Genomic DNA, 13,239 nt, shown 5'->3' with positions numbered 1-13,239 from the left:
TTTCCTTCTTTTTCCTATCACTTTTTCAGGATGTTAAAAAAACTTGTGTGTAAGATCTTTTTCTTATTTCATGTTTGGATTTTGTACTTTTCTATTAACCATTATCGGGTCAAGAGAAAAAGCTTAAATGTTATTATTTGGACCCTTTTAAACTTAAGCTTAAAGGTTTTGTGTATGTGTAATTTTTAGGGACCTCCTCTGAGGTTTGAAGTATTAACACTTTGATAGAATGTATTGATGCAATTACATATACCTTCCTCGCTGTTAATTATCAGTTAGGTTGACCGTTAGTTGACTGTTAAAATTACTAAAACACCCTTCCCGCAAAAATAATAAATTATTAAATAAAATGGATGAGAACCGATGGGTACATGCAGCTGATGAATTGCCATAAAATATAATCAATCTTTTCACCAGCTACCACAGCTTAAAATAAACCAGAAAAGAGAATGCAGTAGGAGTGGCAAAGAAAAAAAGGAAAAAAATTGTGGAACCAGCACGAAATTATCAAAAATTCTAATAGGTGTCGAAAACATGCCAAAGTAGTTTAAAATAAAACCACTATATCTCTACAACTAGGAGATGCCATATAAGCTATGATTTTGTTCGAGTCACTCTAGTTTCCAACTGCAAATTAATCAATTACGGACGATGATGACGCAAGAGAATTCAAAACAAGGATAAGTCAAGAAAAAATATTGAGAAAATATTTTTTTTTTTCTCTTTTCATTCCTTTGCTCAGTGCAGAACAACTTCATAACAGTGATAAACCCACTAATTTTTAAATCAAAATTTACATAAAGGCTAAAGCTTTCTATCATTACACTTTGATTAGCTCAAAATGAAGAAAATCAAAACCCATAGTTGTTGAAATCAACATGCACAAAAAAAAAAATCAAAATACAAAGAACCCATTTTTAGGTTTAATTAGCCCATGTTCAACAAAATCATCTACAGATTATTTCTTTCTCACTCCTGTCGCGGATGAAGTCGTTCGCCGCTGGTACTCGCTTCATGGAAGACTTGGGCCACCATCAGAACTCATCTTGTTCGTTATTGAAGCTAAAATGTTTTTTAATCTTGAAAAGGTTTTGGGCAAATGCAGCTGCTTCTTCACAGCCTTAGGAAGACGAAAATGGCTGGGTGTTGCTTAGATGAAAGAGAAAGCTAAGTGCAGGCTTTATTTTGTGAAGATTTTTTTTACTTTTGTCCACTGGTCATTACGCACCACTAGATAATAGAGTAAACCAAGTAAGATTTCGCAGACATCAAGAACTTAAAGCTTTAATTTTGAATTATTTTGAATTTTAAATAAGCTTTTACATATTTATCCTTTTATACTAACACCATACGTATTTTTATACTAACGGCAAGGGAAGTATGTGTAATTACATCAATACATTCTATTAAAGTGTTAATACTTCAAACCTCAGGGGAGGTCCCTAAAATTTACCCTTTTGTGTATAGTGGTTTCTCAGCATGTTACAAGGCCATATGTTTAACCTGAGGTTTTGTATTTAAATCTCGACAGATATTAATCAAATTTACATGGAGCGAAATGTTGCACCCTCTACGTTGGATTCACTTTAACAAAACCAAATGAATTTTGCACATTAATGGACTTGTTAAACTAGCTTAAATGCTTGTACTTGGACCCTTAAATTTCTAGTTCCATTTGTTTTCAGCATAGCCCATTTAATACAGAAGAAGTAAAATAAAAGATACAATTGTAAATAAGGGTGAGTTTGGAATTGATATTGGGCAATTGTACCTTTAAGTTACAGTATTAAAGTATTTAGTAAACACTAACTACTGTATCTTAGAAGATATATTGATATAATTTTTTTTTGTATGATGAAAAATCTATTATAACTTTAATAATTTTATTAAAATTATTGTTTAAAATTTATATTTACTATATATTATTAATTTTTATTTCATAATTACAATTTTATTTCTATAACAACTATAATTTAAAAGGTACAATACCTCAATTCTAAACAAGACCTAAATGGATTTGGATCTGCCCCACGGAATCTAATTTTCCATACCCTTTTCACAATCTCAATGGGTAAGAAAATTGTTTATTCTTGGCAGAGGACTTCTAAGCATGTGTTTCATTTCCTTATGAATGACCCTGTAATTTTTATGTAGAAGGATAATGGTAGTACAACAAGTCAATGGCATTCTTCCATGTGTACATTTATTTTTAGAAAACAACTACTTGACAAAATATTTGTCCGCGTTTCACGTATTACTAATTAACCAGCTGTCATACAAAAGAATTTCTCGTAAGGAAGAAGCCAGGTAAAGGATTTCGCGACAAAATTCAGTTGCTTCATCACCACTATTGTAAGGCAAACTCATAAATATTTTCGTCTCAATTTCTAAGTCAATAAGACAATAACTTTACCAAAAACTGGAAAAAAAAAATGTAAAAGATGCGATCAAGTACAAATTAATTAAGGGGTATACAGGCAGCTGCTAAAATGATGTGTGTGTGTGTGTGTGTGTGTGTGTGTGTGTGTGTGTGTGTGTGTGTATAGATTTTGATGCGTGTGGATATATTTGTGACACTTAGGTGAATTAATTAATCTCATTAGAACTGCAAATGAAAAGCTATAGTTCAACTAGGCAGCAGCACAGGAAGCACAGTTACATGTTTTGGGGACAAAAGCGCAGACCCCAAAAGGCTTGTTGGGAAGGTGGCAGTCAATACCAAAACAACAAGGCATGGTGATGCAGGTTGTGTTGCCCGCACAGCACTTGCACAGCAGGCACAGCTCGTATGGTGCCAGCCTCCTCCTCCCCAGACTTACTACTCTTTTGTTATCTTCTTCAACTTCAATCACCCTGTACTCTGTTTCCCCAGTTGGCCTTAGTCCATCCCCAGTCAACGACCACGGCTCATCAACTGCACTTACATGTAAATTATATGTAACCAGCATATACATGTATATGTATACACAGAGAGAGAGAGAGAGAGAGAGAGAGAGAGACGAACACATATAATTCAATATCAATTGTAATACAATAACTTGTATGGTAAGTAAAGTAATTATAGATTAAACAAATCAGCACCTGGTCTCTGAGCAATGATGAAATGGACGATTGAGAAAAGCAGTACTAGTAGTTTCATCGTATGATTATTCATTGTGTTATTATGCACACACACTGGCAACAAACATGCAGCCGGGGGGGGATGAACGAGAGAGAGAGAGGTGGGTATTTTGCGAATAAAAATTTATGTGTGGTTGAGAGTTGTGGGGGAAGAGATTTATTAAGGAACACAATTCAAGTGGGCCAATCTTGATATTTATTTGTCACTCAAAAACCGCAATTATTATCGTGTACATTATAAATTTTGTATCGTCAATGTAGAATCTGATTGTAGAAGCTTGAAAAGTGAAATCCAATCATACGACGACAGTTTTATTCAATTGTCACGAAAAAGCTAATTAATTGTATCAAGTTCTCCTGTTCATGTTAAGCCACGCATCTGATCCCCCCCGCGCAAGAATAAGCATCTTATCCTTGAATGAGACAGAAGGAAAATCATTTTAATTAATAATCAACGTAGTAGAAAAATATTAGTTCTAAATCAAATCGAAAGTTATACCATATTTTTTTCTCAATTCTTGAACCATCTATCTATATCATCAGCAGAATCAATAACTATACCTAACATACAAGCACATTCTATTGTAAACAGCTTGCATTATCAGGTTACCCAAGTATCATTATTGACAATATCAGCATGATTAAGGACAAAAAGGTTTCAATCTACAAGCCGCAAATATGCATATGTCGAACATTTATAGTATTTCCACAATGCAAATTTCCTCGGAGAAGTGAACACAATTAGAAAATTTGATACAAGCACCATGTTAGACAGCAATTAATTAACAGTGGCTTCGGATCAACATGATATTTTGTGCATTAAGTACAAAGCAAAAGCACCCATGATTTAACAAGAAAATTTGGTCATTCTGAAACGGGTCATAAGACGAAAACCACACACCCCACGAGTATACATATTTAGGTGACGTTTCTCATCTAACCCTGCATGCTGCAGGGCCACCTGGGGAACAATTTGGATTAGGAGAACGACAACTAGAACCAGGACCAACATTGTTGCTGAACCTTGGACGTGTTCGGTAACCTGGGATTCCTCCCATTGCAAAAGCATTTGTAGCACCACCAGCAGCAACAACGAGATTTGCAGTCAATGATGATGAGATTTCATTACCACCATCGTTAGCACATTGTAGGGGTTCCAATGTTTCAACTACATCACTCATTAGAGGCCTTGCTTTAGGATTCTGGCTTAGACAATAGTATGCCAAGCTACAAGCTTTCTGTGCTGCCCTCACTGAGTACTGATTTTCCAATCTAGGGTCAATTATTTGCAGCATTTTTCTCTTGTCATTTAGTTTTGGCCTGGCCCAATCTACCAAGCTTTGCTCTTTGCTAGGTCTTGTCTTGTCAACAGACTTCCTTCCAGTCAATAGCTCTAGAAGAACAACTCCAAAGCTGTATACATCACTCCTGGCAGTCAGATGGCCTGTTCAATTCAAACAGATCTCAGTAGTGCACTCCCATAATTGAACTAGCACACACCAGATACAAGACTTCTTCAGGTATAAGAAACAAAAAAAAATGCAAGACATGCTCAGTTGTTTTCCATTTACAGCCTATCTGAAAGGGATTCATTAAAGACATGAAAAGCAAGACAAGCTCGGTTGTTTTCAATTTACACACTAACTGAAAGGGATTCATAAAAGATATAAATCAAATTTTAGTCAGCAAAATGGAAAGCAGTCAGTAATTGTGTGCTTATCACAGCACCAAATTCAGAGAATTTGCAGGTCACTGGTCATGTCAAACACACAATGCGATGTTGAAGGACTAGGGAATTGCAATTATACTAGAGTTTTCACACTTGGTCGGGTTCACTAGAAGAAACAGATGCTTCAAAATCCATTTTCAGCTGCTTTAGTAGACCAACCTGTGTTTTCCTAATTCAACAAGCTGTTTCTGTTGTGTGATTTTACTTTTTATTTTTAGTGAGAGAACATATTATATCTTCTAAAATGTGGAAATTAATGAAATAATGCATGGAAAATAACTAACCAATTGTAAAAGTGTGATGACATAGCATCATAACCCTCACACAAGTCAATATCTCCTCGATATCATGCATCTCTTATCAGCTGGCAAAAGATGTCATTTTTTTTTTTAATGTACAGGATACAAATCCAAAAGAATTCTCAGATGGTTGTCTTTTCATTCTAAAGGCCGCCTTTTGCATCTTCTAACCCAAAAAAAAAAAAAAAATCTAATAAAGTTTTCGTGTCTAATATATAAGGAGGGCATACCAGTCATCACATATTCAGGGGCAGCATAACCATAGGTACCCATTACTCGAGTTGATACATGAGTCTCGTCACCTTGCGGTCCAGCTTTTGCAAGACCAAAATCAGAAAGCTTGGCTGTATAATCCTGAAGACCACAAGACAACTAGCATTGGTGAACAAGAACAGAAAATATACTAGAAAACCATAAGAAAAATTTCTTAAACAATGGGGCTAAGAAGTTCAACTCACTGAGTCCAATAAGATATTAGAGGTTTTGAAGTCCCGATATATAACTGGCCTTTCAGCATTGTGAAGGAAAGCAAGCCCTTTGGCAGCTCCAAAAGCAATCATCATTCTTGTGGCCCATGATAGTGGGACAGTTGCCTCTAAATACCCCAGGAAAGACCATATCAACTTGAGTTACAAAATATTATTCGAAAACTAAGTTAGAAAGTATTATTCGAAAACTAAGTAGAAATTTTTAAGTTCCTCATAACAAAAAAGTTAATTTCTGTGTTTTTTTTCCAGCAGCGACGTTCTCAATAAACTATTAAAAAAAGATAAGAGATCACCTATAGCATCTCTCACACTACCATGTAATATGTGTTACCTAAATGACAGGGCAATGCAACTATTTTGAAATGATATCTCACAAGACGAATATGACAATGACCCCAATTTCAAATATGAAGCATTAAAGTATAATTTCATTTAAACCATTTAACATGGCAGGTCACCAAAGTTCTAGTCTAGGCAAATGACACTAACACCTCATCGCGAATTTTTGATACGTTAGTCTTTCATTAGATGTACACGCCATTTTTTTTTAACTTGAATTATCTATCAGTCTCTGTCTCAAACAAAAGATGGTAAAGCCTAAAACCTTTACAATCTATGAAACATGCATCACATAGGATTACCTAAACTGATGAGATTATTCTTTCATGATGCTTGAAGGATGTCCAATTTAAAGCAAAAGTCTTGATTGGTATCTTACAAGTGAATCAAGTAGATAGCATTCTAAAGTTAATGGGTGACTCTGTTAGACCTCAGCTTTATTGAGACTGCAATCTTAGCTGTGTGGCATAATCAAAGTGTTGCACTCTAATTATGGATTATAGGCAAAAGGCACACAATTTTTAAACATAGAGCTCTCATACAAGAAGCGGGCACTATATTTAACTACCCAGTCTAAGAATCGCAACAAAAAGTTTGTAGAAATTAGGAAATTGAAGCTCTCAAAGCAAAAGAAGAAGGTAAATAACACAAATGCCTACTTCGAAACAAGTGATTCTCAAGGCTTCCTCTGAACATGAACTCATACACAAGTAACCTGTGATCGTCCTCGCAACAATACCCAATCAATTTAACCAGATTCGGATGCCTAAGTTGACCTAGGAAGTTGACCTCCGTCTGAACCAAGGATTATCACAAGTTAAAAATCAAATTGAAAACAAGAAGAAGACAGAAAGTGAAAGCAGAGAGAGCGACATACAAGCCATTCACGGTGTCCCTGAAGGCCTTCCTTATTGAGGACCTTGACGGCAACGGGTAAAGATTTGAGGCCGACCCTCACATTCTCATCAATGTAACCTTTATAGACGGTGCCAAAACCGCCTTCTCCGAGAATATAATCAGAGCGAAAGCTCTTCGTAATGGTCTCGAGTTCGAACAAAGAGAAGGCAATTACGTGAGTATAGAGCACAGCATTCTTCCTAGAGTCCTCTAAATTACGCGGAGTGGAAGGATCGCTCAGATCTGATATCGAACGGTTATGCTTCCTCTCAGGTTTAACAGGCAAAGAAGAAGATAACATATGAAGCTGTTGAACTGTTTTTGAAAATTAAACAAATTAAACAAATAAACCCTAAAAAAAATCAATTAAATAAAACGAGGAACCGCATTCAGGAGGAAATGTAAAAGAGTGAGCAGATCTGGAAAGGGGGGAAAAACAAAACCTTGAACAGTGGAGACAACGGCGGATTCTTCCCTAGTGCCACAGTTGCCCATTCTGTTGTTGCTGTTGAAACTGGAAGCGAGTTTGAGTTTGATTAATTGCTGAAAACGATAGCTGAGGTAGTTGTTGCAGTTGGAGTAGTGGTGCTGAAGTGGGCGACCAGATGGCGCTGAATTTCATTCTTAGCAGACTGGCTGCCTTTGCTATTTTTTCCTCCTTCCTAAAATTTCTCACACTGTTGACTCTACTATGACTTTTAAATAGTAAAAAAATTATTAATCTGCAGATGCACACACGCATATATATAGTGGGATACACACGTGGGGTAATTTTTGGATACCTCCCCTGATATTTGCTCTTACTACACTTAGATAAAAGCTATTTATATATTGACATAACACCCCCCCTGACTTATATTACTATTAGTAAGCCTTTAGTAGTTGAGAGTAGTTACGTAATTGTAGCCATTTATAATTTTTAAATCTTAATAGAGCTGATGCACGGCGACCGACTGGACAAGTGAGTGTGCACCTAAAATTGATAGATTACCTTTCGAAATTAAAAAATAAAATAAAATGAAGAGATTAACTCCTTTGAAAAAAATAAAAATTGAGTAAAAACTTATTTTCCTCCACTCCTCTCTTAATTAAATGCCACCATTATCATCATCCAAACCCCAAACCACATTACTACCCTCAGCCTCTAACAACTACAAAATCATAACCCCTAGACACTAATGTACAAACACAAATTATGGGCACCGTCGTCGTTGTTTGCTTTCAAAACCTTGATGTTGTTGCTAGCCAACACTAAGCAAATCGTAGCGCCACCACCGCCCACTAGCAAACATCAAGCCAAAAGTCGTCCACCACTCGCCGACACTTAGCACTATGCCAAGCCACGTTCGCAGCCGTGTCTGCCACACCAACAGCCAAGCCACATAAGTTGAAATATAAATAAATACTGACCAATCAACTTCTTTTTTTGTTGTTTGATTTTTCTGTTTCTTTGCCAATAACCAAAGTCATAACTCACAAAACGATAGTTTTGTCTCCCACCATGGAAGTTAACAAGGCGCTGAATCATATTCCAACTCATTTTGTGAGCCAAAGGCATGTATTTTAGGGATTTGAGTTCACATGATTTAATTCAGAATCCAATTGATTGAATTTGAAGAGAAGTAGTATGCAAAATTTAGATTCAAATAGATTAGATTTAAAGCGCTGCATTAAAATTTGATTAAAATGGGTTGGTTTTAAAGAGAAGTATATTGAATTTGGATTGAAATTGTTGAATTGGGGATCAAATGAGAATGATGGCTGAAAAAATAAATTTTTTAGGTAATTTTGATTGGTTGCTAAGAGTATTGGGAAAAATAATTTCCTTTTTAAGGAGTTTTTGGTTGCATTTTCTTCAAGTTATATATATATTAATCTTCGTAGCATGCAGAAGTGAAAATATTGTCGAATCTTGTATCCGGTGTAAGGGTAATTTGATAATTTCAAAGTCAGATAACAGTTAAACTTACGGTCATTTATGTTTAAGGGGTAATATGTCAATATATCGATAGTTTTTCTCCAAGTATAGTAGAGCCAAAACTGAGGGGAGGTATCCAGAAATTATCCTAGTCAGATACTCAGATATATAACTACCAGTAGGAGAAAGGCAGAGCCAAACCTAAAATTATTTATTAATTACGCGTATGGATACAAAGTACAAACAAGGCGAAGGCAAGGTCGTTTGCTTTGGTACTGGCGGCGGTTGAATGAGAATGACAGAAACAAATTCCAGAGCTCAGTGGAGACTGGAGAAGACTGAAGTTAGAACTACACTACCCAGGCAGCAAATTATTCAGTGTATTAATGAAAATGGAAAACATAAATCCCCCAACTAAATTTAAAAAAAAAAAAAACTGCAATAATTTATGGACTAAAATTAAGAGGAAAAAGAACTCTTTGGGCCGAAAGGAGGGAGGCCAAGGTAGGCCCATGTTAGATGAAACGAATGGGCTTCAAGGAAACTCTAGCCCAATAATCCCACAGCGTCTGTACTTGCATCTGCATACGCCATAGCCTCTGTGCTCTTATCCAAAGTTTCAATCATCTCGTTATCTATATTCTGGTTACATAACAGCAGCTGAAGCGGCAATGGCGATTACAGTTGCAGTAGCAACGACAACAGCAGCAGATTGTAGTAGCAATAGATGGAGTATGCAATCCCTAAGCTCAGCTCTCCCTTCACTTAACTCCATTTCTTGTTCTTCAATCCGATTCTCATCATCGTCTCACTGCCGCCCAAGTCTCAGTCTCACCCGCACCCAACAAGCACCACACCTCTTCTCATCTTACATGGGTCTCGCTTCTAACAACCCATTACTCTCCCTCGGCTTCTCCGGTAAGCCTCCCACTTTTATTAGATTTAATAAATTTTAAAACTTTGCTACGGATATCTATCGATTGCTGTTGTTGTCATTGCAGACCTGACAAGTTTTGAACATGGTCTCGCTTTCGTGGATAATGGGTGTCGAATTTCTGCAATGAGGCACGGCAGGCGAGTTCCGAAGCTCAGCAGGCCTCCTGACCAACGGCGGGCGCTTCTCCGTGGCCTCACCACTCAATTGCTTAAGCACGGTAGGATCAAAACCACTAGAGCTAGGGCCAGTGCTGTGAGGAAGTATGTTGACAAGATGATTACGCTCGCTAAAGACGGTTCCCTTCATAAGAGGAGGCAAGCGCTTGGGTTCATTTATGAGAAGCAGATTGTACATGCCTTGTTCGCAGAGGTTCAAGAAAGGTATGGTGAACGGAATGGTGGATATACTAGAATTATCAGAACACTTCCTAGGCGAGGTGATAATGCACCCATGGCCTACATTGAACTTGTCTAGGTACTTTGTTTGTTTCTCTAATTTGTGGCTTATTTTGTATGAATGTATAAACAATTTGACATTTTTGTGATTGAGATGGTGCCATGCCGATGAAGGTGATGTATTTCAGTTGTAATATGGATGTGCTTTGTTGCCAGCTTATGTTTAGTTTAACCTCGCATTGGTATTCTGGGAATGTAAAGCTGTAGTCATTATATTTATTGGATGGATGGATGGATAATCATATTTTACCATTTTACTCTGTACTAGTTGTGTTCATATTATTTCATTCAAATGCCTATAGTTAACCTTCCCTTTTGTCTTCTAAAGTTCTCATTGTGACTTTGGTTATTTTGGGATTGAGAGTGTTGTGGCTTTTACTCCAACGGCTTTCACAAAAGCTCCTTTAAAGCTCCTTTGATCAGTGCTTCTCCTGTCGACTCTTAGAAACTAGAGCCAATCTGTTTTGTTCCACTTTGAAACATGACCGGCGCCAGTGCTCTTGCAACGGCCATCAACAGCAACAAGTGGTGTCATCGGATAAAGACGTCTGCTTATCTCTCTAGTATAAATGGGTGGGTGCCTAAAAAAAGTGAACTTTAGCAAACCTTTTAGCTACTATGTTTTCAAATGACGCAGAAGCAAACATACTCTTTGTCAGTTATCAGTTATCACTTACCCCTACATGAATATTTGATTGTCTGTTTTGATCAAGAGGAGAGCATCCAACTAATTTTTTGCACGTACAGCATCATTGTATCTCTCATCCATGTGTACACCAATCAGTTACTCTGGACCTAATCTTGTTCGTATCTCTCTCTTGGCTGGGGAATTTGTCATTTCATCTGGAGCGTTAGAAAGTCATTTTTTTCTTAGAGGATCTTTAGTTTCAATCCTATGAAGCAACACTTCAGTTCTTTCATTTTGCTACACTCACCAGTTCATGAGTGAGTGCTAACTTAAAAATCTGTGTCCTTTTAAGAATGGTATTGCTCTTTGTCTCCAATTCTTAGTTTTTATCATGTCGAATTAATGTAGTAAGCTTCACAGGCTTCCTAACATCTTCAAGCTGGCATTGTCTTTATACTCTTATTATATTAGAATTTTGTCAGATCAGAGTAAGATGATTAAGTTTTGGGTATGGCGTTGTTGATCATTGATAATCTGGAGAGAGATGTGTTACTGTGGTCTGTGGTTGACTATGGAGGTCATTATTTATATTTTTTGTAAGTGGGTATTCATTGGGTGTATAAGGTTTTAATTATCATAATGGAGAGGAAGTTTGAGCTTAAAGAGATTTTAGTTGGTGGAATGAAGGTTGACAGAATTTTACTCTGAACATTTTTCATATTATTGACTGGTTGTTTTTGTGTATAATAATTGGCTCAGTTAATTATTTTTAACAATTTTATGTGTGCCTTAGTAAATTAGCTGTTAGCAAATGCAATGTATCCTTATGGGATCATTCTCATCATCTCCTTCTACTAATTTCCTCACTAGATACTGGCTATAATAATCATCCTGATGCTAAGTTTTGCTATTATACCAGTACATTGTGTTTTTTTTCCCGTGTGCATGCTCCTGTATTTTGGCTGTTCTTCTCAAATTCTTATAGGCAGGAACAGAACATATAGAACTCTTTTTCATATAAGCATAAATATATGCAATATTTAGTTAACAAATGATTTTCCAAGTTGGAAAATCTTGATCTTTTTTCATTGGCATCAAATCTGTCAAATGTTGATTAATTGTCAGTGCCTTGTTTTCCATTTGCAGCAACCACTTTGAAGGGCGGGAAAAGTTTTTGAATCCCCTTGGTTAACGAGTTATGTATTTGACTTTGTGCTTGATATTTTGTTTCTGTTTTGCCCCATCATCTTTGTTCCCATGCAACTGTCTATTAAGTTAGATTGTTACCCTGTAAATTCCATATGTTGTTCGTTCCGCATACTTTTCAGCCTATCTGACATAACTAAATATTGATATGGATATATAAAAATTTAGATACTGATATACGTGTAGAATGAACAATTTTGATATTATCCTTTAAATTTAGGTACAAACGACCTCATAGCCGTGGCATGCGGGGATATTTCTCCTAAGTTTGGGAGTAGACACTGCCCCACCTTGGGCTTAGAGATCTGGATTGCTCCATTATGATATTAGACTTAGAGGCTGGGCCTTACTACGCGGAAAGCACCCCAAAAAAAAAAAAAAAAAAAGAAAGCCACCAATAGTTGACTGAATGCATGTTGAAAATGAAGATTCTGAATTAGTTTCTTTGCGCACAAGAACTAATGCATTTTAGACGTTTATATGTTGCTTGTCTGACTTTAAAGCTTGAAAAATGAGGGCCACATTACTTTATTGTTTCATACTCTTAAAATCACAGTCTTGGGTGGTCCATTTGGGTGGTGTGGAATCAATGTCAAGTAGTTGTAGTTGACAGACTGGTTTGTTGATACTTCTTTTTGCACATGTTGAGTGTCTTTGCTTCCAAGTGCTTGTTTTCAAGTTTATAATGAGTTTGAAAGTGGGGACGACTAACCAGTGAATTGAAGTTCTTCATTTTATCTCTGCCAAGAATTGTTGGTTCCTCTTTTCTTTTTGTCAATGAACTGGATGAGAATTATATGAAAATATATTTGTGATTACACTTGGCCTTACAAATTTCATTGCAGTTAAAAATATATGAAAATGACAAATTTGAAATGCATGGTAGCCACTTAAATATGTTAAAGCTTGTTAAACTTGTCACGGGTCTTTCTGGTGGACGATCTTGATCGATGTTCAATGCTGCGGCTTGTCTTGTTGACATAGAAACATGTCACATGTACCATGAATAATTATTGATGGTAGGATGTTGATATTAGAACACAAGCAAGGATTTGTGGTTTAAGTATTGGCAAATCTAAAGGTTTGTGATAAAAAGATAGTGGCGGGAACACAGTGCAGGTTTTGTCTGTGTGACTGCGATTTTCTTGTTTGGAAGTTCATATTATTTGTTTCTCATCGAGGATATTATAGCATAATGTCTTGTTGACATAGAAACATGTCAC

The 13,239-nt window shown here is 36.4% G+C and overlaps 3 protein-coding genes across 3 annotated transcripts; 2 read left to right on the top strand and 1 right to left on the bottom strand.

Moving 5' to 3' along the window:
• The first annotated feature begins 2,161 nt into the window (after positions 1-2,161).
• On the top strand, positions 2,162-3,012 carry LOC112498642 (uncharacterized). Its single transcript, XM_025100098.2, has 2 exons — positions 2,162-2,197; positions 2,635-3,012. The coding sequence occupies exons 1-2, from the start codon at positions 2,162-2,164 to the stop codon at positions 3,010-3,012; spliced, it is 414 nt and encodes a 137-aa protein (XP_024955866.2).
• Positions 3,013-3,852: 840 nt separating this feature from the next.
• LOC102623453 (probable serine/threonine-protein kinase PBL8) lies at positions 3,853-7,595 on the bottom strand. Its single transcript, XM_006481207.4, has 6 exons — positions 7,316-7,595; positions 6,853-7,187; positions 6,635-6,770; positions 5,607-5,743; positions 5,379-5,502; positions 3,853-4,564 (listed from the first exon to the last, which is right to left on the bottom strand). Exons 1-6 carry the CDS (start codon positions 7,365-7,367, stop codon positions 4,053-4,055), a joined length of 1,296 nt encoding a protein of 431 aa, XP_006481270.1. The 5' UTR covers positions 7,368-7,595; the 3' UTR covers positions 3,853-4,052.
• A 1,798-nt stretch (positions 7,596-9,393) lies between these two features.
• On the top strand, positions 9,394-10,446 carry LOC102623176 (50S ribosomal protein L17, chloroplastic). The gene is made up of 2 exons (XM_006481206.4): positions 9,394-9,708; positions 9,792-10,446. The coding sequence occupies exons 1-2, from the start codon at positions 9,462-9,464 to the stop codon at positions 10,199-10,201; spliced, it is 657 nt and encodes a 218-aa protein (XP_006481269.1). The 5' UTR covers positions 9,394-9,461; the 3' UTR covers positions 10,202-10,446.
• Positions 10,447-13,239: the final 2,793 nt, after the last annotated feature.

This window comes from Citrus sinensis, chromosome 6 (assembly GCF_022201045.2).
Source record: "Citrus sinensis cultivar Valencia sweet orange chromosome 6, DVS_A1.0, whole genome shotgun sequence".
Lineage (NCBI taxonomy): Eukaryota > Viridiplantae > Streptophyta > Magnoliopsida > Sapindales > Rutaceae > Citrus > Citrus sinensis.
Note: the sequence above shows the minus strand (reverse complement) of the source record. Positions and strands in the feature narration are given on the sequence as shown.